Source organism: Mytilus galloprovincialis, chromosome 11 (genome assembly GCF_965363235.1).
Source record: "Mytilus galloprovincialis chromosome 11, xbMytGall1.hap1.1, whole genome shotgun sequence".
In the NCBI taxonomy this organism is placed as follows: domain Eukaryota; kingdom Metazoa; phylum Mollusca; class Bivalvia; order Mytilida; family Mytilidae; genus Mytilus; species Mytilus galloprovincialis.
In genome coordinates, this window is record NC_134848.1 from 47267035 (window position 1) to 47294366 (window position 27332).

Below are 27332 nucleotides of genomic sequence, written 5' to 3' on the forward strand. Positions count from 1 at the left end.
CTGCCAAAACATTTTATGATTTTTATTTCATATCATTACAACTGTCTTGTTTAGGGTCAGCATTGGCTGCCAAAACGGTTTTTATCTTTATTTCACATAATTTCAACCGTATCTTGTTTTGGGTCAGTATAGCCTGCTAAAACGTTTGTGATCTTTATTTCATACGATTTGTGTCTTTATTGCCGCCCTCCTGCCGATGCTGTCTTTACACATTGTTGGGGTGTCAATGGAATCATTCGATAGGCTACCTTAAAATTATTTTTTAATTTCATGGCTCGGTTTAACTTCCTGTATGTATGCATGAATAGTTCGTAAATCATGTTATGGTTTTTAATGTTGCCTATCTAATTCATATTAATTATTCAAATTATATATATAAAAAGACTTGATGGTTTATTCCAATGCTGTCTAAATGCTATGGTCTTTAGAGGTAAATCCATCGCAAACCAAAGTTTTTATATTAATTTAACTAAACTGGTTATTAACTAAATTGGATTTTTCTTTTGGTTAAATGTTTATAGTATGTGTCAAAAGCTATAAATATTTACTCGGTTAAAACTTACATCTTTTAACTTTTATCGCAATTACGGTACAAAAAATATATGAAACATCACCTAAAGCTGGAATATTATATTTTTCATTTAGCAACTTTATTTACTACCATACAATATAAACCTATTAAATGTATTGCATTGGAATAACAGTTTGTTAAAATAGGTTCTGTAGCATGCCAGGAAGAAATGAATTTATTTTATGTAAGTTTTAAGTAAGTTTGGTGTATTCCCCCCTTTTTATACTGATATTATCGATATAAATTATTACTATTAATATTGAATGGTGATGTTCACCAGTCATTAAATTTCTAAAAAGCTGTATATTAAAAATTGTGACTAAAACTTTTCTTTTTACCGTATCATGAGTTACGAAAATTATTTCTATAGTCTCATATCAATTCGGATCACAACAAAATTAACTGAGAGTTAAATAAATAAGGTTTACACTAAATACTTATTTACTAATTTCAATTTAAAAACTTTTACCCTATGGAATTCACCCCGCCACATTATGTATGTATGTGCCTGTCCCAAGTTAGGAGCCTGTAGTTCAGTGGTTGTCGTTTGTTTATGTGTTACATTTAAGTTTTTCGTTTGAATTGTTTTACATGGTCATTTTGGGGCCTTTTATAGCTGACTATGCAATATGGGCTTTGCTCATTGTTGAAGGCCGTGCGATGACCTATAGTCGTTAATTTCCGTGTCATTTTGGTCTCTTGTGGCGAACTGTCTCATTGGCAATCATACCATCTTCTTTTTTATATTTATACATTTTCGATTGAAAAATGTCAAGTGTAGTATGAGAATCCTTTGCTTATGATCCCTTACAGAAATAGTCAGTTATAAAACTTCGTATTTAGGAAGGATCCAGGGCTTCGTAAAAATGAACTTTAGTTTTGTTTGAATTTTCACTGGCCGGAATAAGATTTACTACTTTAATCATTTTTACCAGTAATATCTTGGTATATGATAATATGAAATTTTAATATTTCTGCTAAATGTGGAAACGTTTTACATAATAAAGTGATATGTGTTTGATGTACATGTATGTGAATGTATTTTTTTTTCAAGTCATATATAATTGTATTCACGTCGCCAGAGTCGTCGGGTGGGGGATCCGCTCTTTCAGTCTTAGAGTGGATTTCAGATCCACTCTTTCAGCCTAAGAGTGGATTTGTGGCAGATTTTTCTCCCCACCTTTGCTATTCTTTGTCATTTATTCAATTGACATGATATTAGTTGATGTAATTTCGTATTAATTATGTATTATTATTTCATATTAAATATGAACTTTTATGTCAAATGTTTTATTTGCAAAATGTATTTTTTGCATTTTATGATTTTGAATAAATGACCTTTTTTCGTCAGTTTAGTTTTTATATCATGTAGCAAATCAAGCTCAGACTCTGGCTTGTGTATACATAGTATGTTTATGATATCTAGCTGTCTGTCTTAAATGTAGTTTATAGGATCCAATATACAAAATGTGGGTATCCTATATCTCGTGATAAGTGAGTACTTCTCATGACAATAAAAAGCTTCATCCTACAATTATCCAACTATTTTACATTTCATTTTCTGAAAATATTAATACTTTGAAATGTTTAAACCTATTGAGGATGTTGATCTATCTAGCTTTTCTCAATACCATAAAACAAATATTAATTATGATATAATTGAAGAATAATTTGAAATTTTTCGTAGCATCAGATCTTTCACGATCCTTTTCACGATCTTCAAAAATGCGGTACGTGATCTTTCACGATCCGAAAAGTCATTTTTTTGGTGTAAATAGTTCTTTATTTACCAAGTTTCAGATTATGTTTATGCAAAATAACTATGAGAACTATTTGATTCATTCAAATAGAATGCTCTTATTCGGATAAAAGTAGTTTTTCTGGTCGAATTTGTGAAAAAAATGTTTGTTTACATTTTTGATGTCATTGAAATGTTGAGAAGCAATCTGCCTTTTGTTGTTTTGTAATAACTATGTACTTTTAAAACTGGATATTCTTACATACTGATCATAATGTTGAACCATTTTGACAAACAGTTTTATTTTGTCGTTAATTTGTCTGTGTAATTAATTAAATTAGAATATTTATTGACCTTTTATATGTCTTCTCGATTAAATGTCTTTCACGATCCGTTACCAGAACTTTCACGATCGTCTCTCAATACTTGACCGCCGTTAGATATTCTTTCACGATCATTCCTCTCGTTAAAACGAATGACACCCGTGGATATATAACCTATCCAGTCTTGATACAGTTAAAATACTGATCAGTTAACCTGTTTTTTCTATGGTACCTAGTCTAGATATAGGCTAATATCTATATCAATAGTGATTTACTTTGGTTACATGTTTATTCTGGATGGGAATTAATTATTGTTTAGAACACATTTAAAGTAAAATCACAAAAATACTGAACTCCGAGGAAAATTCAAAACGGAAAGTCCCTGATATAATGGCAAAATCAAATTATAAAACACATCAAACGAATGGACAACGACTGTCATATTCCTGACTCGGTACAGGAATTATCAAATATAGAAAATGATGGATTGAACCTGGATAAAGCTCGAACCAGAAGAATCAGAACTGGACATTTTGTCTGAATGGTTCAAAGCTATTGTCTCAACAATGTTGTTTTATATCTATTAACTTAATAGATTTGAATAATGCATACAAAAATAATAACTCTCAAATAGCGGTTTAAAACCGCTATTTGAGAGTTATTCTTTTTGTATGCATTATTTAATTTGACTTTTAAGTCCAATGTTCGAGGTCAAAATATTGAGGGTACAGAACTTTTATTATACTCCATCAATGATATTAAATAGAAAACATATACAGCATATATACATTATTGGTTGCTATTTTTTTTACTCTTATACGGACTTAAAAGTGTTTTCGTTATTGCCTATGTCTTATTTAAATCAAAAGTTCTTATACATTAAAACACGATTTTAGTTGTCACAGCTTTTATGTACTTGCACGTTAAGAGCTTCATTCTGTCAGGGTCATATGCGTTTTTCTATCCAATTCATCAAAATTTTTATTATATAATTTGTTATCTGTAATCTAAGACGTGTTAAGGTGGTACCTAACACTACAGGGAGATAACTCTGTAATATCAGCTAAACGTTTTAATTACGTTGCGTTGTGAAGGCAATATAAAGCTTCTCAATGATCAAAATTAGTGTTTGTCAAACTGCTATATAACCATTGTAATTTTTCTGATAAAACGCTTAGTTCAAATTATTTTAATTTTTTATATTTTTGTTAAAGGGTCAAAGTAAATACTTTGTCAAAATTTTATGAAAATTAAACGAGCCAAATTAATTTGAGTGAAAGTGTTTGTTACCACCTTAATTCATACATTTGTATCTTTGTCTGAAAACGCTATTTATTAACTTTACTTATACTTGCTCTTATCACTAGTTATAATGAATTGTGAATATTTTTACATTGTCAATCTTCACCGTGTACCTATATTTAAAGAAAGGTGAAGGCAACACACAGGGTAATTCAAACTGATAAATTGATGATTTACTGACCACGACCTTGAAACAAACCAAAAAGGCTAACACAAAAACAAACTTCAGACTTAACAACATGAATTCAGCAAAACCTGTAGATATTCAGACTAATTAGCAGTTCCTAATCCACATCTGAACTCAATGCATTGTTCATGTGGTACAATCCCGGTGATAACAGAAGGGCCAAAGACACCAGAGGCATATACAAACCCATTATCCGAAAATAAACGAAAATGGCCAAATAAAAAAGGGTACAGTTACTTACTTAATCATTAATTAAGAAATCATACAGGGGGGGGGGGGGGGGGTGGGGGTTTAATATATCGTGATTTTACAATGGGTTGGCCCTTTATGACAAATGTTTTACCCTGAGCGATAAAGAGGGGTAAAATATCGACACAAAGGGCATCCCGTGGTAAAATCACGATATATTCATGGCCCCCATGAATTATTTTGATTCTAATAGGACAAATACGGCAATTGTTTTGGATCGAAGCGCTCTAAGTGAAGACATTATTTGCCGTTCCCATAAATAAACGCACTATCATTAAATTGACGTAAAAGAACGGAGCAAACTTAAGAAGTGACATGCTTAAACTATTTCCAATTACATATCAAGAAAGGTTTGGATGAATCTAAATTATAATTGTACTTAAATGGCTTACATGTCTTATATGTATAAAAAACGGCTTACCAAACACATTTTAGTTTTCGGTTTCACAAGCGTGTATTTTCTTGTAAAATGCCTATATTCTGACGTCAACGTCCTATGACGTCGGGTAGTTCATTCATAAAAAAAGAATATGACGTGGGAGTACGATCGGAACAGCCCAAACAATATATTCATATCTTAATACATTTGTGTACTCAAAGAGTTTGAAGGACGTCATGTTAGAATTGTCTTTAATTTTTAAGTGACCCAGATGAGTAATATTTTGGTAAAGTCCTAAGCATTAAATATTTGTGTTATTTTCATTTATTTGCAGCTAGGTCAATACCACTGCTGGTGACCTGTTGACTTTTGTTTGTTTTTTCCTCTGTCAGTAACATTTTATATAACAGGTTTTAGATAACTCGGCGTTGATAAATCAAGTAATTATTACAGTTCTAACATCTAAGTTGACCTAAGAACTAGCTGTCAGTACAGTGAACATACCCAGACATGTCTGGTAGATGTTTTTCTTCTTCGTATCGGTCTGATTAGTTAAGTCCTTTTGTACGATATTTTTGTATGATGTATTGATACACGTGGTTAGGGTGAGGGATGTTTGACCCAAGAAACATCCGTGTGAGGAAATATTTGTTACCAAATCCTGAATTATGAAATCTAGAACAATAATGTCCATGTTGAAAAATGAAAGTACTAACTTCTGGACAGGTGATCACAGGGTATTCTAGAAATATTTGGAAAAACACATCCTTGAATAGAATATGAAGTTTATCAACAATCTGATGATATTGAGCCATACATCGAAAGGGAACAGCCGAATTGAGAATTGGTTGGTGAATGGTAATACTAAACAATGGTACAATTGTTTATATAAGGCAATTATAACAATATCAAAGTTTATGTACTGATAGAAATCTGCTGACGTTGATAAAAAATTCTCTTACACAGGATGCTGGGAATCCTAAATACCAACATCTGTGCTTCACTGGATGTCATGATCAATGGTAGTGAGGGTAAGATGCTGATATTTGTAAGACTGCCAATTACTTAATGTAGTGTATATACTTGAACATCCGGCGTGTTCAAAGTCTTTTTTTTTTATTTCGGCACAAGTGCACTGCTTTTTTCTGTTAATTCAAAGGTGTCAGGTCGTTATTGATTTCGTATCAAAAACCTATATATCTTTGACATTTAAACTTTGTTTTTTAATTAAACTATTTGTTTTACAAGTCATTTGCCTCATTTAACGACCTTGTCTACGGCTTAAACCGAACAGAAGACAGACTACTTTGTAGTCTTACTCTATCAGAAATATGACAGCATGTTATGATTAGGTCATGTCAAAGAATTCATTGCTGGTACATCAAATGTTACAAGGCTATAAGATTTGAACTAGTTAGATACCATACAACATCTAAAATTTAGGATTTTTTTAAGCCATGAGTTAAATAATGAATTATTGATAAATTTTAAGAACCTTCAGCAGTGGATATGAAAAAAAAAATCATAATGCACCCAGATTAAAACAATGATTAGCCTTGTCATGTTTTTCACAACATTGCAGACAACGTGACGTCATGGAGAGGCACACATATACTACAAGATACCGTATAATCAAATTGTAGATGCTCTCAGTAACGGTTTTGGGAATAAAAAAATCACAAAAAAACGTTTTTCTTGATTTATCCTCACCAGTAATGCAACAACATTTATCTCTTTATATCACATAATGCACATTTCTCAAAATTATTATAAAAATCACCCTTGCCCTTCACCTACACTTCGACAATTATTTTAAGGAATTAGTAGATACGATGTAATTGTTGATGTAGATTATATCGTTTGTTTTTCTGTTTAAGTGGTCTTCCTCTTGTCATTTTATGGAAAGCTGAATAGACAAACAATGGTACCAGGAAAATTCAGAAAACATAATCAGAACATTTTTTTTTGCCTACACCACGTATAAGTATGTTAATAAAAGGATACAGTGTATGCTACGAACACATGAGTGCAATTATTCATTCTGTATAACTATATTCAGAATGCGTTTCGGGGCATATGCCTTTGAATTCTTTATTAGTCAGACAAATTGTTACATTGAACTTCAATCCAAAAAAATTTTTTTTTCGGATGACATGGACAATAAATATATAGATTTTTTACTTTTTATCGCATAGAATGGCAACGAAAATTAATTTGTGTTTTACGAACTAGTTAATTTGTTAAGCTGAATGAATATTATTTTTATTAATTTAAAGAAATATTTTCATACTCAATTAAGTAGAACTCGTATAGCCTCATAAAGGAATGACAACTTCAAAAGGAACGGTCTAGTAATCTTAATTACAATTTATAAGATGGCGTCAATAGGCCATAGAATTGTCTGGTACACAATGATCCATTGGATTAAAGTTATGATTACGAATAAGTGTTGGGGAACTATTGCAAAATGTATTTCCATACATGGGAGTAAAACTTACATTCCTTATAAATAAAACTACATTTGCATAATTGATAAGAAAAGTTTTAATAGATTTTCATTAAAAAATGTTTCTCGTCTTTCCATAGTACAGAGTTAATGACCTCCTGTATACAGTTTATGTGTCATTCTATGTTTTGATTAACTTAGATCCTGTATGTCTATATATAGCCTTTCAGATTCTGTATATCAAACGTTCTTTTTCAAACTCTTTCTATAAAGGCATTCAAACCCATACATGTATCATATTAGGATGAAGGTTGGCGTCTGTTGAAACCCAATGCGTTTTTATGCACCTGTTATAAGTTAGAAACCTGTTTAGTGCTTGTTGTTTGTCGATGTGCTTCATTGGTGGTTGTCGTATTTTTATACAGATTATACTGTTGGTTTTTGTGTTTCAATTGTTTCACAATTTCAGTTAAGAGGCCTCGGTCCGGAGTGAGCTAAGACTCCATGTTAAAGGCCGTACCTTAACCTGTAACTGTTAATGTGTTTACACATTGTAACCTGGATGGAGAGTTGTCTTAAAGGCACTCATTTCAAATCTTCCAAAGTGAATGTGATCACAGGGATATACAAATGTCTGGAAACCTGAGAACTATTCAATAAAACGAGGTACAGCTAAATTCAACTTTGCCTTACAATATTATACACTTCAATTTCGTACCTTTCGTGTTTTCGTTGTATATTTTTTTGTTCTTTTTTTATTTATATTTAAAACACTGGCAGTTGAATGTATTTCATTAAATTGATGCCGGTGTGTTTTAAACGAAAGCATTTGACAATGAAATTAAATACGAACAGAAACCTATGAAATGCAGAATTTTATGAAGTACAGTTAAACATGAATGTATGTACAATGAAACAGCAAGTCAGAAAAATTGATTTGGATATGATACAAATTGAATGAATAATACATGCCAATGAAAAAGGAGAAGTTTTAGAAGTTTATATTTCCATTTTATTAAAATGTAACTATATTTTCGATTTTCCTTACCAACAAAACAAATCTAAAAGAAGTTTTTTAATTATCATTTCCGTATCTGTAACTCATTAATAAATACTTGTAACTTGTTGAATAAAAAATCTTTTTTGTTAATAATCACATCATGTTGTTTTTATGTTCTAATCGTGTACATTGTCTAAATGGTCGGAAATACTATGGACACTATATCATGATCAGTTAACCACTGATTAATATCATCTTGCCACCTCTCCACATATTTTCATACTTTCTTTTGTCTTTTTTCCATTGAACGAATCCAAATACTGAAAAGCAACACGTATTCAAAAAGACCGATGAAGTTTACATAATGTTTCTTCAATGTTTTCCCTTTTGCACCACAATAGATATTATGTTTTGACGATGCAATTTAAAATCTCAAATAATAGATAACAATATGACGTCAATTATCAATAATCGGTCTTTAATATTTGACTGAAAACGTTCAACATTACTAAGTTACCATGAAGTATTAAATAAACATGGATATCCACAAAGAGACATTTTCCTTTGAAATTGTGGACTATAAGACATTATCATTTCAAATTCAGGAATCCTATCAGAATAGAAATAGTTTAGAATAGAGACAAAGTCATGATAGATTTCTGTTAGTTTGTTTATTATTTAAGGAATGACTGTAATATTTTTTCTGTCTATGAAGAAATAACATAAAAAAATTGGTGAACACTGAATAACGCGCGTAGCGGGTTATTTAACAGTGTGCACCACATTTTTAATGCTAGTTCTTCATAGACAGAAAAAATATTACAGTCATTTCTTATAATTTAATTCTAAATTCCATTTTAAACCGTAGATACCCTTGAAAAAACGTTGATGACGTCACGGTCACATTACTAAATTATGTTTATGGTCTGATAACAAAATAACGTCAGCCAATCAGAAGACGCGTTTCATCCAAAATTAAATTATATAACTTTGTATTTGTCTTTTTCAAATATTTCTCTGAACATACACTTCTTTCTTTACAGAGACATGTATGAATACAAATGACTATGGAAACATGAAGTACAAGGATAAAATGTATGATTGCAAGATTTAAATAATTGTTACAAAAACGTTTTACTTTAGATATCGCTACATCGTAATATTGAGTAATCAAAAACGATTTTTATTGAATAGACGCAAACTACTTTTAGCAAGGAAATGGTGTATACGTGACATATTTGCTATTTGTGCTGTTACAATATTCATTGACATTATTCAGTAATATATTGAACTGTTTGACATTTGACTATGCTACTTCAAACATTCGATAGTTATCAGTATTCAACAGCACCTAGAAATGTAATTGATAATGGTCAAATGATGATATCACACCAAAGTGAAGAAATCTAGAAGAAAACCAAATGACAATCATATATTTTAACTCCTAAGGTTTTGTTGTTATAAAATAGGTGTAATTTACATTACAGGTCTTTTTTAACATTAGAATCATATGGATATGTTTTGAATATACCAAGAAAAACTTATTATAATGTAACAATAGAAATGTGTCGCAAGTATTTAGTCAATTGATTACAAAAGTTCTGACAATTCATAAATTTAAACCCATTCATTTTTAGCAAATCTTTTAGGAAATTTTGGTCCATTTTTAAATTCGTGCTTTATTTGACCTTTTTAACATTTTTTTTATTCGAGCGTCACTTTAACCATGTTGATGTTTATTGAAGTATTTCATTTTAGATGCTTCAAAAAATAACTGGCATGAAAAGCATCAAAAGTGCATGAATGTTCTATATTTTATAGAAGTTTACAATCTGTATATACACAACCGTAAATATCATCACATTACATATATAACAAGTCAAAAAGGGTACAACATCACCATTAAATAACTATAAAATGAACAAATATTAGATATTTCGGATAACTGATATCCTTCTTCAATAATAGCACGATGTCAAATGAATCCTATAAAAATATTCAAACTGAAAAACGTTTTCTAAATCTCGAAATTTATACAATTTAGGCGAACACCACAGACGCTGATACAATTTTTAAATTTCCAAACACGGCGCAAAGATTACAAAGATATGCCAAATGAAAATAGTTATTTTCGATGTGAACTGGCACAATTTTAAGTTTCCAAAGGTTGTCACAGTTTAGATGTTATAAATGCATTGAGGGCATTCCTCAAACAAAAAAAAAAAAAAAATCAGAAATGTCCTAACCGATCCAAGTTTGAATAATATTTCAAATTTGACAATGGTAGGGCAATTGCAACAGAAACTACATATTAAAGCCTCCCAAACGAATAGCAGTCTAATAATGATTAGAAAAATAAGTTTAATCTAATGAGGTAAAATAATTGAACGTGGCTACGTACTTATACATCCATCTAAAATGAACGAAGCCCTGTAATTTAAACTGGTATTTTAAAAAGAATTTCGAACTGTAAAGCCGGAGTTACTAGAAATAAGTGAAGACAGGAAAATGAGGTGAGGGACTCATTCTATGTTTTTTCATTTATGCCCTCTGGGGAAACTGTCCGTAACTTTCTTATCCAAAATCTTTCCCGAGCGACTCTGTCGACCTTCGACCAACCCTCGTTGTGGTCTATGATTGTGATGGCAAGGTTTTTGAGATCAGCTTGTGTGTAAATGTTTCAGTAATTAGTATTTGTTGACAAGTCAGACAACGTCTGTTACCACATGACTTGCACCATCCTGCAATTGAACAGCTTTTATTTGAGGAGACGTCAGCACTTGAACAGCTTTTATTTGAGGAGACGTCAGATCTAACAAATAAGTCTAAGGGTTTGAATTTTTGCCCTACTCCCAATAAAATAGATAATATGAAACTGGGAGATGACCTTAATAACTTTGCCAGAACCCTCAGAATCAAAGAATATTTTGGTAACAAGGATAAAGAGGTGGGTAATGAGGAAGACTCAGACACGTCTGACTCGGAGGAAGAAATCATAATTCCGCATTTTAAAAAGAAGAGTTCATGGATTCCAAAACCTAGTAAATCTGCTACACTGAAAGATGTTATCGACAAAATCAAATCGGATGTTGTTCATCTAGCTAGCAACAAGTACTCGTCATTTTATAACACCTCCCCTGACGAGAAAAAAGCCATACAATCGCTGAGAAACCGAGATGATATTGTGATAAAACCAGCAGACAAGGGCAGCGCCGTTGTGATAATGGACAAAGCTAACTACATCGCGGAAGCAGTGCGTCAGCTCTCTGATGAGAGATTTTATAACAAACTAGACGATGACCCTACTTCCGAGTTTAGCTCCAAAATTATCACTGCGTTACAAACCATGTACAATGACGGTCACATACATGAGGATACAATTGGTTATTTAAAACCAGAGAATGCCAAGCCTGGTCGATTGTATCTTCTTCCCAAAATACACAAGGTTAACAACCCTGGTAGACCCATTGTATCCGCAAACGACCATCCGACTGAGAAAATCTCGGAATTCGTCAATTTTCATTTAAGATCTCATGTAGAAAATCTTCCTTCCCATATTCAAGACACTACATATTATCTTCGTAAAATGGAATCCATGAACACTCTTCCTCCGGAAACCCTCCTTGTCACTTTAGATGTCACCTCATTGTATACCAACATACCTCATGTTGACAGCATACAATCTTGTAGGGAAATATGGGACTCGCGCAACATTTTAGAACCACCTAATGAATGTTTAGTCCAGCTGCTTACTCTGGTCCTGAAATACAACAATTTCACCTTTAATGGTGATCATTACCTTCAAAAAAACGGGACAACGATGGGGACGAAAATGGCACCGTCTTACGCCAATATTTTCATGGGCAAATTAGAAAAACAAATTATTGCAGCATCTTAATCCAAACCTTTGTCTTGGTTCCGTTTCATTGATGATGTTGACATGAAATGGATTGAATCCCAACAAAAACTGGATGATTTCATCAGACATGCAAACAACGCCCACCATTCAATTAAATTTACGTATGAAATTTCCAACTCTAAGATATCTTTCTTAGACACAACCACATCTATAAAGGACGATGTCATATCAACAGACCTCTACTGTAAACCCACAGATAAACATCAGTACCTTTCTCCCCAAAGCTGTCAACCCAAACACTGTACAAAAAGTATCCCGTACAGTCAAGCTCTCAGAGTTAAGCGGATTTGCTCCTCTGAGGAGACTGTCACGAAACGGTTACAGGAACTTCGCGGATTTTTGACAAAACGAGGTTATAAGAAATTGGACATAGATAAGGGGTTTGCGCGCGCTAACAATAACAGCCGCAATGACCTCTTACAGTACAAACGGAAGAGGCGCAGCAAAATAGTCCCGTTTGTTCTTACATACAATCCAGCCTTTACTAACCTTTCACGTTTGATCCGTGCCAATTGGCAAACTATTGCCAAACACCCTAAATTATCCAAGATCTTTCCCAATCCTCCTGTCTTAGCTTTTCGGAGACCAGCACGTCTCAAAGACTTATTTGTTAGAGCTGACGTCTCCTCATATAAAAGCTGTTCAATTGCAGGATGGTGCAAGTCATGTGGTAACAGACGTTGTCTGACTTGTCAACAAATACTTAATACTCAAACATTTACTTGCCACTCGACTTGGTCTGTGTACACTATATTTTGCAATGTAACTTGCAAAACCCAGAATGTTGTATACCTCCTTCAGTGTCGATGTGGCATGCAGTATGTTGGCGAGACAGAGCAGCCATTCAACAAACGCATGAATGGTCATCGAAGTGACTACACTTGCAAGCCCGACCTACCCGTAAGTCGTCATTTGAGATCACCTTGGTACACACAAACTGATCTCAAAAACCTTGCCATCACCATCATAGACCACAACGAGGTTTGGTCGAAGTCGACAGAGTCGCTCGGGAAAGATTTTGGATAAGAAAGTTACGGACAGTTTCCCCAGAGGGCATAAATGAAAAAACATAGAATGAGTCCCTCATTTTCCTGTCTTCACTTATTTCTAGTAACTCCGGCTTTACAGTTCGAAATTCTTTTTAAAATACCAGTTTAAATTACAGGGCTTCATTCATTCTAGATGAATATATAAGTACGTAGCCACGTTCAATTATTTTACCTCGTTAGATTAAATTTATTTTTCTAATCATTATTAGACTGCTATTCGTTTTGGGAGGCTTTAATATGTAGTTTCTGTTGCAATTGCCCTACCGTTGTCAAATTTGAAATATTATTCAAACTTGGATCGGTTAGGACAATAAGATTGCCACAAAAATTTATAAATAGTTAAATATACTGACTAAATGTAAGATTATCTCAGAACCTATACCAAGTATCAATATCAGTAAAGATAAATCGTCAAAATAGGGGCCAAAGACACCAGACAGATCTTCAAACTCAGAGATCGAAAACAAACAGACAAATAATAGTACACAAGACACAACATAGAAAACTAGAGACCAAGCAACACCAACTTCACCAAACGGAGTGCTCCTTTTTGTATACAAAACAATATTCTTGTGCAAAGTTGTTAAAACATGACATCCACCATCCACAAATTCCTATCAATAAAAATACTTTAATATACTGGTTATTGCGTTCTGCAAGAATAATAATATTCTACGAGCTATGTGATCTTATTTCCATGATTAAATTTTGAACTTCAAGGAATAATATAAAGAAAGAGAATGACTTTGAATTAAATGTTTATGGTTTTGTATGAGAGTTCCTATGATATCATATTACAATGTAATAAGAGAAGCGCTTTTGGTACACCAAACTTTCAAACTATATCTTTGATTTGAAGCCTTTGTCATTTTTTTCTAAAATAAAGTTATTCATAAACATGCTTTACTTATATTATGTATATAGTAACACATGTGTGTACGACCCTTTGGTTTTGTATATAGTTTTATGCTTTCGATATGTGTTTGATAAATCCTAATAGTATTTAAGTAGATCAATAGTGAAACCGTTCTATAACTAGTCAAATTACACGTATAAGTAGTATGAACTAGATAAAAGGTTTTATTCAATAATAAAACAACAACAAAAATATTTACAGCTTATATTCATAGCAAAATAATGAAAAAAAATGTAAGCTATAACTAAAACAACTGCGTCATAAATACAGTTCAACAAATAAACCACTCATTTCTTAATTTGTATACCTTTAAGAAGTTACGACACTCAATAAACCACAAAGAAAGCTATTGCAAGTATTCTATTTGTAAAACATTCAGCATGAAAGCTTTATATTTATTTAGCATAATGATCAGTTTTCTGGTGCCTTTATTAATCACCGATTTGATGTTTTACAAGTAAAGCAAAAGAAAATTTTAAGGAAACAGATCTATGTATCTGTTGCGACATTTGTATCTTCAAAAGCACAAACATAAAAGTTTCTGAATAGACAAACAAACAAAAATTAGCAAACCAAATAACAAAGAAGTCTGCAAAAGGTTGTCAGTGATAATTTAGAAAATCAAAAGTTATCAGGAATAATCCACCAATCTTCTATATCTTTTTTTTTTAAATCAACAGGAGGAATCTTAGAAGATTAAGAGTTCTTCATGCCTTCAAATGTTATGCTCTACTTGATCTTATCTTGGTTTAAAGATTTGTCTTTTGTAGGTTAATAAAGCATCTGTCGAATACCATTTTATCATGTTGAGTTGTTACATAGTTCAATGTTGCGAATTATTTAATTTTTGATCATTTCTGACCAATTGAACAGGCCCCGGCGCCATAAAACTTTTTTTTGCTGAGTAAAAAAATATTCTCAGAATGAATTATTTTACTCAGCTAAGAATGAGAACTTTTTTATCCGCCATAAAAAAATATTCTCAACGTTGAGAATATTCTCAGCTGAGAATTTTTTTTCTCAGCTGAGTATTTTTTTCTCAGTGACGTAAGTGGTAAAATCGTTGTTTGAAAACTAAAACGTATACCAAACTTCTCTAAAACGCAGTTTTATCTCTTAGAAATAATGTAAAACATAAAAAGAATCTATGATAGATAAGATGACAAGTAGCATTTAGTAAGCATCTGTAACCACAGTCTTGACAAAAAGTCACAGAATAGAAAGATCTTGAAATACTTGAGTTATTTACCCGTATCTTCTTATAAATATGTATATATATATTTTATATTTCTTTATTTAGATCTATATTTTGTATTCTTTTAAAAGATAAAATGCAATCTTCGTTGACGTTTACGTGAAGAGTGCTTTCTTTCACGTCCGCACTTCTATCGAGTATGGAGTGCCAAATAAACATTTGGAAAAAAAACCCCAAAAAAAACGACAAACCAAATATGTTTAAATCAATATGAAAGCCAGTAAATAATTTGAATCCGTTTTCAATATTCAAGATATATGTAACTTTAATAATAATATAAATCTGATACAGAATTTAATATGTTTAATACGATTTAACAATTATGCAAGTAGTCCTAAAAATTGCTCTGCATAATGAGTTTAATATCATATTGCACAGTCCGCATTGATGGGACTCCTATTTTTTGGTTTTATCCTCCTACTTCTAAACTTATTGAAAGCCCTGCACAGGAAGAGAAAATAAAAAGTACGACGTCGTGTGAGAAGGCATGGCATATATATTTAATGTCCATTACAGTTATTAACAACACCTTGTACAAATATTATTTTCGAAAATAAAAACAGTTTAATAAAACAAACAAAACTAACCGATTTACGAGGGTCATGAAAAAGGGAGAAGGGGAAGATGTTCTATTTTTCTCTATTCAGTAAGAAATATTTTCTGTAAAATTCTGATCGTGCATATGGAAATTTCCTTCTGTATCATGATTTTGACAAGATAAATGATTTGTCTGGATCAACGACATATGTATGACAACAATACCCCCCCCCCCCCACGAATCTGTCACCTTACTACTGTACTGCACAAATGATACATTCCTGCATATCAATATTTTAACTAATATCTGTTTAAAACCAAACAGGGGGGGGGATTTTTTTTTACTTTCTTTGTAAAACTTTTGATATCTAAGATAATAAATAGTAGATAGGATGACATAACATGTGGGTATATTTGATATATACATGTATTTGGTTTAGTAGATATGAGGTACCGGTACTGCAATCTAACTGATGTACCAGTAGTAAATTGTAAAAATAGATTTAAGAGAGAAAAGACATTGATAAGCCCTGTCCAACAAAATATAAAAAATTGCCTATCTATCATCTATTTTGGAGCATATATTTAAAATTTATTGGAAGTGAACAAAAAAAAATAAAAAAAATCGAAAACAATGTAATTATCCGTCCTCGAGTATCAGTCAAACAGCCCTTACCAAAAAATATTGTATTAAATTGCAATGAATTATGGATCTTACAAAACTGGAACATAAGACGTAGTAAGCATGCTGGCGAACGTGAGCTCAGACCTTTTTGATTCTGTAATTGTATTTAAAGTCATAATAAACAAGTGACCGGTGAAAAATAATGTTTTTCCAATTCTTGAACCAATGCATACAAACATCATAAACTAAGTCTTCTGTGCACGATTTTATAATTTTTTTTGCATAAATTTCGTATAATTGTCAATTTTTTTTTCAATCGGTCAGTGTTGTGAAAATATAGCAGGTAATTAAAGTTCGTGTTTTGAAGCCGAAGTTTAACGATTGTCACCTGTTTGTCAACAATCCACCAAAAAGCATGGATATTGAGCACGTGTTTAACATGTACAATCAGATAATAGTTTATTTTAAGGACATCCATGCGTATTGCGATCACCAGGGGCGTGTTTTTTTGTTCTTCGGTAGTGAGCCAGAAGAGGCCCATTTCTATTTTTTTGCATTGGGAAGATCTTCTGGCTCTCTTCCACCTCTTCTTTTTAAATAGGTGGTTTAAACAGCAGAGGCACAAAACAAACATGGCGTCGTTTAGTCTAAATGACATTCATAAATTAATTAATGAAGATATACTAGAATGTGAGCTTTGTTATAAACGTTTTTATGGTATGACAGCCTTAGTAGGACATATCTGTAGGACGATAAGCTGGATGAATATAAGAACTACACGGACAGTAACAGTTAAGGGACAACTCTTTGAACTAGAGACGGGATTTTGATTCTTCTTTAGGTACAGAAAACCATCAACATTTTGAAGATTACTTTCCGGCGCATGCCTGATTGAGGTTGCTAGTTCATTTCAATTTTTCTTTTATTTATTAAACTTTACAATTTTATTGAACTTTTAATTTTTTACATTTTCTTTATTATATTTTCATTAGTGATTAACGCTAATTTCAATACTCATGATTGGGCTAGTAGTCAGTTTAAATCAATAGATGAGGAATGAAGAAGGAAAGAGGACATCATTATTCATTTTAATTTGTCGCTAATCATGCCTATTTTTGTTTTGCTCTTACCAGGCAACCATATTCATAAACGAAAATCTCCTGTCCCCCATCCCAACAAATAAATAAATATCAGATGTTTTTTTCTTATTTAACACAAAATTTATGCTAATTTTTAACGCCCAGTGACAAATATTTCATGCATGTTCAGGAAAACACGAGAGAAAAAGTCGGGTATATAATATAAAAACGAAGAGATGTGATCTGATTGCTGATGACGCAACTATCATAATATGAAGTAGTGGATGAAAGCAATAATAGGAAATCGTAAGGACTTCAACAATAAAAAAAAACCGATACTGTAAAGCCGTTTATAAAACGCCATGAAAGTGTGAAACAATTCAAACGATAAAACTAATACGGCCTAATTATACAAAACAAAACAATTTGAAAAATACCAAATATGAGTTGAGACATGAACCAACGACAAATACTAAACTACATGCTCCTGACTTGGGACAGGTTCATAAAGAATATGACAGAAGTTGATTATATAAAAACGAAGATGTGGTATGATTGCCAATGAGACAACTCTTCACAAGAGACCAAATGATACAAAAATTAATAGTCATAGGTCACCTGACCATACGGCTTTTAACAATAAGCAAAGCCAATACCACATAGTGAGCTATAAAAGGCCCCGAAATCACAAATGTAAAACAATTCAAAGGAGAAAACTAACGGCCTAATTAATGTATAAAATAAAGTGAACGAAAAACAAAGAAGTAACACAGCAACAAACGGCAACCACCGAGTTCCTGTCCCAAGTCAGTAGCCTGTAAGTCACTGACTTACAGGCTACTGACTTGGGACAGGCACATACATACAGATACAGAATGTGGCGGGATTAAACATAGTAGCGGGATCCCAACCATTTCCTATCCAGGGACAGTGATTTAACAGTACAACAACTAGTTTGTGAGCGCTCGATCCTCCTCGAAGCTGAAACAGTAGTGTAGCAGTACAATATAAGAACAACATGTGCAAATCAGTTGCAATTTGATTAACTGAAAAGATCGGAACGAGATACTCAAAAGAAACCGGCCAACTAACTGTAGACTCAAAACATCGAACAAAGAGTATTTGCAATTACTGGAAGTTTGTTCAAATTAAGCTAGTTGCAACTAGTTCTGAAATAAATCTTGTTCTCCCAGACTGAAGTATCAATCAGTACACAACCAACTGTTAAAATGTATTAAAAAGAAAAGTATAGGAAACGTCTGGTTTACGTTGCATACTAACATATGGATCGATATATAATGAAAGCATTTGAAAAGTGGTAGTCCGAAGGTTTTGACCATCGAAATTTTGCATTAGAAATAATAGTTAGGACCTGAGGAGATTTTCTTCAAGGACCACCAGAAAAAAATGATTTTGAGAACTTCCTGAAAGCTTTGCTTTATACAAAAATAATCCAGTTCGGTTACTTTAAAAAAAAAGTAGATAGACTAAGATGTCCTTTTTGTAAATTGATCCGAGTCATATTCCAGACAAATATTAACGAATTCTTGTGCAGGATAAGATTGTTCTTAAAAATCAAATAGTGGGGGATAAAGCCTGATTTGTTTAGCAACATTGAATTGAAGAAAAGCATAAAGAAAATTGTAACGAACAGAGCACAATTTTACAGTCATGTCTACTGGACGTATCTTAATTTTCTTAAAAAAATCGTAAACTTAATTTAATTCATCCAACATAACAAGAACCTGCTGTATTCGACGGCAATTAAATTTTTTTATTTTATTGATCTTCCGTAGAATATCTCCAGAAGAGGTCCAGATTCATTTTTTTGAACTCTTCACCAGAAGACATTCTGGAGATGTACAGAAGAGACCAATAAAACACGCCCCAGATTTTTACGAGATGGGTCACACTGAGGTCACTTTGCATACGGAAAATATGTCGGGGAATTGCTTCCTGGAAGGAAACAATTAGAATAATGTAAACTTCTTCTTAATATGAACAAATTAAAGAATTTTCTTCAGAAAAAAGTATATGTACATAAGTTTTATAATGAAAACTATCCATTGAGTTATAAAAAACATATGCATTATTTATTTTAATTTGAGGTTTCTTATGACTTTAATTACCGTTAGTTGTTCATTTATAAATTTTGAAAAATCTAAAGAAACTGAGATTTCAACTCGGACAAAGTTGACCTTCGTCTCTTTGCCATATTTCTGATTTGTTGTTATCAATTTGTTTTCCACTATTGCAGCGTTTTTGTCAATGATCATATTGGTCTGATCTCTGACACGAACTGTTTTATTATGGGGTAATGTTTGTGTAATTTCTGACACAATGCAGGAGAAGGATGTTAGGTTGACTTTGTCTGTAATAGTGGACGAAATGATACGTCAAGATTTGTTAACTCCTGATGCAAGATCGTGATTTTTGAGCAAAATACTGATGGTTATGGATGTACAGAAATTGCAATGCTTACGTACATCAATTGACCAATTCCGATTACGACCAGTTCAATATTTCACTCGTTTTACCTTATTCTTAATTTTTATATAAGAAAATTGTACATTTTAGCACCCAATTTTTCAGTCTTTTTTTTTTTTTTTTTTCTTTTTGCACATTTTTTCTTCTTTTTTTTTGGGGGGGGGGGTATTTTCTTTTCTGTTAATCGCCTCGTTTATTTGGGTAATTTCTAAGAAAGATCAGATATTCAAGCGTCAAGCGTTAAAAGTGAAGAAGTATCTACAATGAGAAGCTGTTTAATTGGTCGCTTTTTTTGTAGTATCTTTTAAAATTTGGTAAGATTAATATGGTACAACCAACTAACATAGATGGGGTTAGCAACTTACATTTTTAATTTTCATATGCTTTTACAGAATTATGAGACATATTTCAGTCGTTGTACCTTACTCTTATTTTTTATGTAAAAAAAATGCACATTTAAGCACCCCATTAATCAGCTTTTTTAGACAGTATTCATCCTAAAAAATGTATGAAAAAAAATATGTTAAGGAATAAAGATGTGTATGTTCCTTTTGATATCATTTGATTTGAGGTGATAAGTGAAGTTCTTCATTGCAAATTTTAACAAAAACACTATCAACATTTGTAATTTTATATCAAATTACCTCAAAAAAACATTTAAGATTTTTTTTATATATACTTAAGTATGGTTTTGGCTATACTTAAATATTTAAGAATATTCTTAACTTTAAGTAAGAAAATATCTGAGAATTTTTTTATGGCGGTTCATTTTGCTGAGAATAAAAAAATTGAGAAAATTCTCAGGCTGAGTAAAAAAACTTTACTCAAATAGTTTTATGGCGCCGGGGCCAGGTGATGTACATGATAATGTGATAAGATTCTATATATGAATTAGCTGTAGATGCACTATTCATCTCATTAGGCAGTGTTCGCATGCATATTGTTATTTCAGAATTTCTCATAATAGGTCTTTTATCAGTTTTATTAAACACTTGTCAAACTGGATGATGAAGTTGTTTCATTTATTTATAAATGATGATGTTTTCCTCGTTTATGTCTTATTGACCTTTCTGTATAATTTGTTTTCCCTTAATAGATCGTTCAATTTAACAAATGGGAATATTTTTTTGTTAAAATGAAAAACTACCACATTTTGATTTGACACATAGCACATGTGATTTTTAAAATACGTAATTAATTTATACGTGTAAAAAAGTGAACACTTAAAGTTCACTGTAACTATTTTGTTTTATGTGTATAAACATTAACCGACAACAACTGCATGAAAAAAAGATATTATTTGTTAGACATTTAACTTTTTTTATTTGAAAAACCTTTAAAATTAAAGAGTATATCTTTCTCATGCAAAGTTCTGTTTCTTTGTATTTACTTACTATACCTTAGGCACATTTGTGTGTTATAAGCTCCGCTATGCTTGTCGATGTTTGGGTTTTAAAACATTTTGGCCTAAGGCATCAGTTATTCATCATTATCCATTACAATGCATATGATATAACACTTACTCAAATGTCCTCCAATAAGTTCCCGTAAGAGTACATATCACTTACTATTATCAACATATCTTTCAAGTTCAGATATGTATTTATCTTAAGGATGTTAAGAAACATCGATAAAATAAAACAAAAAATAAAATTAGAAAAAATCACATAGTACTAAATGAAATTATAGCTAACAGATTAAATGCTACATTCTGTTTAACCAAATTAGAATTCTTCTTAGGATAATTTTACATCCAACTCAGATCTTAAAACATCTTAATGAGTCAATAAATATTAATCCTCATATAACCACAAATTTAGTCCGTTTTCATATTTGTATTATACAGCAATTATATAACATTTGTGACAGATAAATTGAAGTAGAGGATTTTAAGCACGCGAAGTTGTTATGACGAATGTTCACTAGGTGTTTGGCTTACTCCAGGGGATCTGGTGCATTGTCTTGTAATTTTCAATTAACAACTGGTGTATTTTGGGGGAGATTAATATTAGAGAGGATTAAGTCGTTTACCTGACTTCACCGAAAGTAATATTTACAACAGTTTTTAATAGTAATATACTGAATAGACTGCGTAGTGGAACATTAAAACTTAATATTGAAGTTGGTCGTTTTGACAATATTGTAAGAGAAAATCGTATATGTATATGCTGTCATATGAATTGTATTGAAAACGAGTACCATTTTGTTCTTGTATGTCCTGCCTTTAGATCATTGAGACTACAGTTTTTACCAAAATATTATTGTTCATGGCCAACTATTAAAAAGCTGTTATTTCTTTTACAGGCTAGCTCAAAGAGTCTAACTAAACAAGTATGTAGATTTCTTAATGCGGCATGGAAGTTAAGATCACAGATAATCATTGCATAGCAGTTGTAATTATTTGCTTGTTATGACCATATTGTGTTGTTCTCTGTTTGTTTACTGTCATTATTGTAATTGTATATTATGTTATTTTGCTATAGCATTATGTTTGCTTCTGCAATAAAATATATTCATTCATTCATTCATTCATTCATTCAACAGTAGCTTAATCGTAAAACAGAACAACGAAAATGTATGGTTTGACAGTGTTGACAATATTCCAATTAATGAAAATTGAAAGTTTTTTTAGAAAATTTTATGTTTTAATCTTTATATGCCTGACTTGAGTAGATGAAAAGATGGGAAGGAGAGAATATATCAAATATGAAAATTGATTTGACTTTATGACTGAATTGCTAATGCTTGCAAATGATGACGTTTCTCTCCAGTACATAAAATTGACCTTTGCATAGCGTTTGTACTCTTGTAAAAGGTAGTTTCGAAATAACCATATTTTGATTTGCCCTAAACTTGTACATGTTGTAATTAAAATGCAACGTATGTATAACTGATAGAATTAAAAGGAACATGAAGGCAGTTGTGTCCAATGCGCTTTTCGAGACTAGCATATCTAGATGAAGAACACTTAAATATGTTATAATAAAGAATGAATAAAAGTTTTGCTTATTACATTTTCTGCAAAGACATTATTCAATAAAAAAAAAAGGAATGTTTATTTAATCATCTTATAGAAACAACGATGCAATGACACAACAAAATGGGCAACTGAATCAAGAAAACCCCAAAAGAATTGGGTAACAATATATCTTGTCGACTAAGGTAACTCCAATGACATTCAATGACAATGTACATTACCGATTAAATAACGAATACATAGATATGTATCGTGGGAATTTATCTCCATCGTTTAACCCAATGAGGTGATTTCAACTTCCCAATTGTAAACTTTCCAGTTCTATGTATCAACATTACAGTAGCGCCTGCATACGGAGTATATATCTCCCAATTGATACGAGACAGCCGTGGTGTAATTCCTATCAATATTTTTCTGATAGAAGGTTGCTGCTCACAAGAAAGCTAGTTAACCAAGAGTTCTAAATGGTGAAGTTAAAATAAATTATCCCTTCGTAAATTTTATGGACGCCATCAAGAGTAGGTTGACCGCTATGGAATACAGATGACATCGGATATGTGTTTTCGCACGTCTGGTGTACATAATTATAAGCTATTTCTTACTACATTCTCCTTCCCTATTCATGAATGTGACCTACCGAATTAGACATTGTAACGCGTTTGTGATAACAAGAGCAACATGAAGGGTGCCACATGTGGAGCAGGATCTTCTTAACCTTTTAGAGCACAGTATAAATACCAGTTTCTGGTGGGGGTTCGTGTTGCTCAGTCTTAAGTTTTCTATGTTGTTTCTTGTGTACTATAATTTGTCTGTTTTTTCTTTCATGTTTAGCCATGGCGTTGACAGTTTATTGTCCATTTATGAGTTTGACTGTTCCTCTGGTATCTTTCGCCCTTCTTTTATCATTTCATATCCGTATGTAAAGGCAATTTTACATAAATAAGGCCGTTAGTTTTCTCGTTTCAATTGTTTTACATTGTCTTATCGGGGCCTTTTATAGCTGACTATGCGGTATGGGATTTGCTCATTGTTGAAGGCCGTACGGTGACCTATAGTTGTTAATGTCTGTGTCATTTTGGTCTTTTGTGGATAGTTGTCTCATTGACAATAATACCACATCTTCTTTTTTATTTTAATATGTCAATAAATATGTTTTTTTTTCTCGAGATAAGGAGATATGACCGCATTCATTATGCAACAAGGATATATATAACGTGTTACTGACAGTTTTTATTTCATATCAAATTGTAGTGTTCATTGCCTAGCTTTCAGTACTGATGTAAAATGTTGATTTTGATTCTCTCTATGTAAACGTTTTGTTGTTTTATGTTTGTAAAATCCTCGCGTTTTGTGTCTTTCAACTTTTATTGTTATTTCTTATCAATAGCCAGTTCTCGTAATAGTCTAAATAATCATTTCAAAAAGTTATAGTAAATAAAAAAACGTTAAACATTTTAAAATACAAGTACATATATCAATAGTGATTTATTTCAGTAAATGTACTGATAAAAAATATATTGGCATTAAGACGATTGCAAACGTGTCGAGAACATGTATAAAAAGTAATATGCAACATGTCATTGGAATCTCTACTTTTTACGACATTACGACACCTGACATTATGATACAAACTGTTTGGCCTAGTTGAATAATCAAAGTTACTATTCACACCATTGATCAAAAGCAACACGTCATAAAATGTTGATGTGACAATTCTTCATATCCGCAGACTTTTAAATAATGTGTATATAATGTTTTTTGTATATACTATTAACTACAAAAAAAATATTAAAATCTATATGATGAAGCTTATGTTCCAAACAATCCCATTTCATCGAATTTGTTTTATATTAATTGACATTTGTGCAATGACGTAATTCGGATGCAAAAATTGTGTTCGGATTATTAAAAATTTGTAGCATAAATGTTGCATAAAAGTCTTGACATTTAGAAATTGTTAACCCGTTTATGATTTGAATTGTTCAATATTTAAGGAAAGTCAATAGGCTTTGTTTTGCTGATGACGAGCAAGAAATATAAATAGTATCAGAAATGTATGTACTGAAGAAAAATTATCACATATTAAATTAGTATATTTGTTCTGTGAGTTTTAAGTTTATAAATCATTCTTGTGACCTGAGAATAAAGCTTACCCTAAACCTGAATTTACAACAATCTGCTTTTATACAGGAATGATTTGCGCATATTTCGTTAAATGCAAACTTTCCAAAATAATAAAAGCGAAGTAAAACACAATTTTAAACTTAAACAACAACCTTCTAAAACATTATTAATCGACACATTTTTTGTCAATAATGAATCTGAACAATATTTTTTTTTAAGAAAATAAAACATTGAATTAAGATTCCAGTAATATATTACAATAGCTGTATTTTGCAAAGTTTGTTGAATTTTGGGTGCTCAATGCATCAACTCTGTACCTTACTTTACCTATCTGTGCATTTAATTTTATTTTCATTCCAACGAAGCTGATTTTTCAGATAATACTTCACAAATTCCAACCGTATTTACTTCAAATTGTTTAACTAAAAGCAGTAGAAAGTGAGAATTAAATCCACAATTCTCTATGCTAACAGTAATTTTGAAGAAACATTTTGCTCTATTTGAAATTTTTACATTTTCTCTTTGATCTTACTGACTGATTCTTTTTTTTATTCATGGAAAGGACCCGACAATCGAAAATAATAGGCAATGACGTCACATAACATTTAAGAACGTGAAGTTTCTATGTCCATTCACGACGCAATGACAGGCACGCAACTTATTTCTAACAATCGAACAACTATCGCAACGTTTTGTACGCGTAATAGTAGTTTTACTAACAAAATAATTTTATGTCATTCATCAATCAATATAACCAACATTTTGGTAAGACAAAGATGCTTAATGCATCAGCTTAAATAGTGACTCGTGGGCTTGTTTGGTTTTCTTGCTGTTAAAGTCACTGTCAAAAAAAACATACCATTATTCCATATATATATATATTCGTTTCGGCTACTTTTTGATTTTGTTGCACTGTCTAAAACTATTATATAAGTGTCAAAGAGACACGACCACCATTCCTTAAGCAAAAAAGAATGATCAATAAAAGTAGAAACACTTTATTGTCCAACAAAGTAATATCTGTTCTCTCTAGGGTGGTTTACACCTGCACCCAACAAAGTCAGACAAATTAATTTATGAATAAAAACGAGATGTGTGGTTAAATTAGATACTTCTGATACATAGACAGTCGTTTGGAGACTAGTTTGGCTGTAATATATATATTATGACCACTGTTCAGAATTCTTTGCGACTCTATTTCTGTCGTGCCGAATCGAGTTAATGCTATGATTTAGATAATTAGTTTTTATGATTCCCTCCACAGATTGTATAGTCTGATCCTTGAAGTAACCTGAGACATTTATCTGTTTATTATTAGGTCTTTCCATCTTTCCGTGGAAAGACCTATTGCTTTTGTTCTGATTATTATTATTATTAGGTCTTTCCACCTTTCCGTGGAAAGACCTATTGGATTTCTTCTGATTATTAGGTCTTTCCACCTTTCCGTGGAAAGACCTATTGGATTTCTTCTGATTATTATTATTATTATTATTTTTTTTTTATTCTTCCGCCTAATTCTTTTCTTGCGTAGTATTGATGTTTCAAAAGATGTCGCTTAGATATTTGGAATATGATATCGTAAAGCGTATGCACTTTTAAAACTGACCACTGCGTAACCAAATACTTTACGTTGTAAGAGTTATCTCCCCAAACACTGTTTTTCTTGTGGCCACTACTCCTTCGCAACCATAAAAGATTACGACAAATTTATTTTACCAAATTGCTCGTTACATCCTCAAGATGTTCTGTTTTATTTTGACCGAAGCCGTATAGAGACTCCATATGAGAGTTAGTTCCCCTTTTGTATTTAAAATTTTGAAATGTATTTTAAACTGGAAAACCATAAATGATAGAGACCTAGGGTCTTTTGTTTTGAGATCATTGGTCCAAAAAAATGAAAATTAGGTAAAGGTCAAAGGTCAAGGTCATATTCTAAATTTTGATTTTGGCCTATTTTCACTAATTTTCATTAACCTTATAAGATACCGACAAATTATTTTTACTAAATTGTTAGTTGCGACATGTCGTAACTTATATATTTTGGTTAAAAGGGTGTGTAGACATAAAATGGGAGTTTTTGCCCCTCCTATATTAAGAATTAAACGTAAAGTGATATAACTCATTAACTATACATATAACAGACCTAGGGTCTTTTTATTTGGGGTCCCT

At 31.8% G+C, this 27332-nt stretch overlaps 1 protein-coding gene across 1 annotated transcript; it reads left to right on the forward strand.

Moving 5' to 3' along the window:
* Positions 1 to 11064: 11064 nt before the first annotated feature.
* LOC143050775 (uncharacterized) lies at positions 11065 to 17556 on the forward strand. The gene is made up of 2 exons (XM_076223891.1): positions 11065 to 11881; positions 17489 to 17556. Exons 1-2 carry the CDS (start codon positions 11065 to 11067, stop codon positions 17554 to 17556), a joined length of 885 nt encoding a protein of 294 aa, XP_076080006.1.
* Positions 17557 to 27332: the final 9776 nt, after the last annotated feature.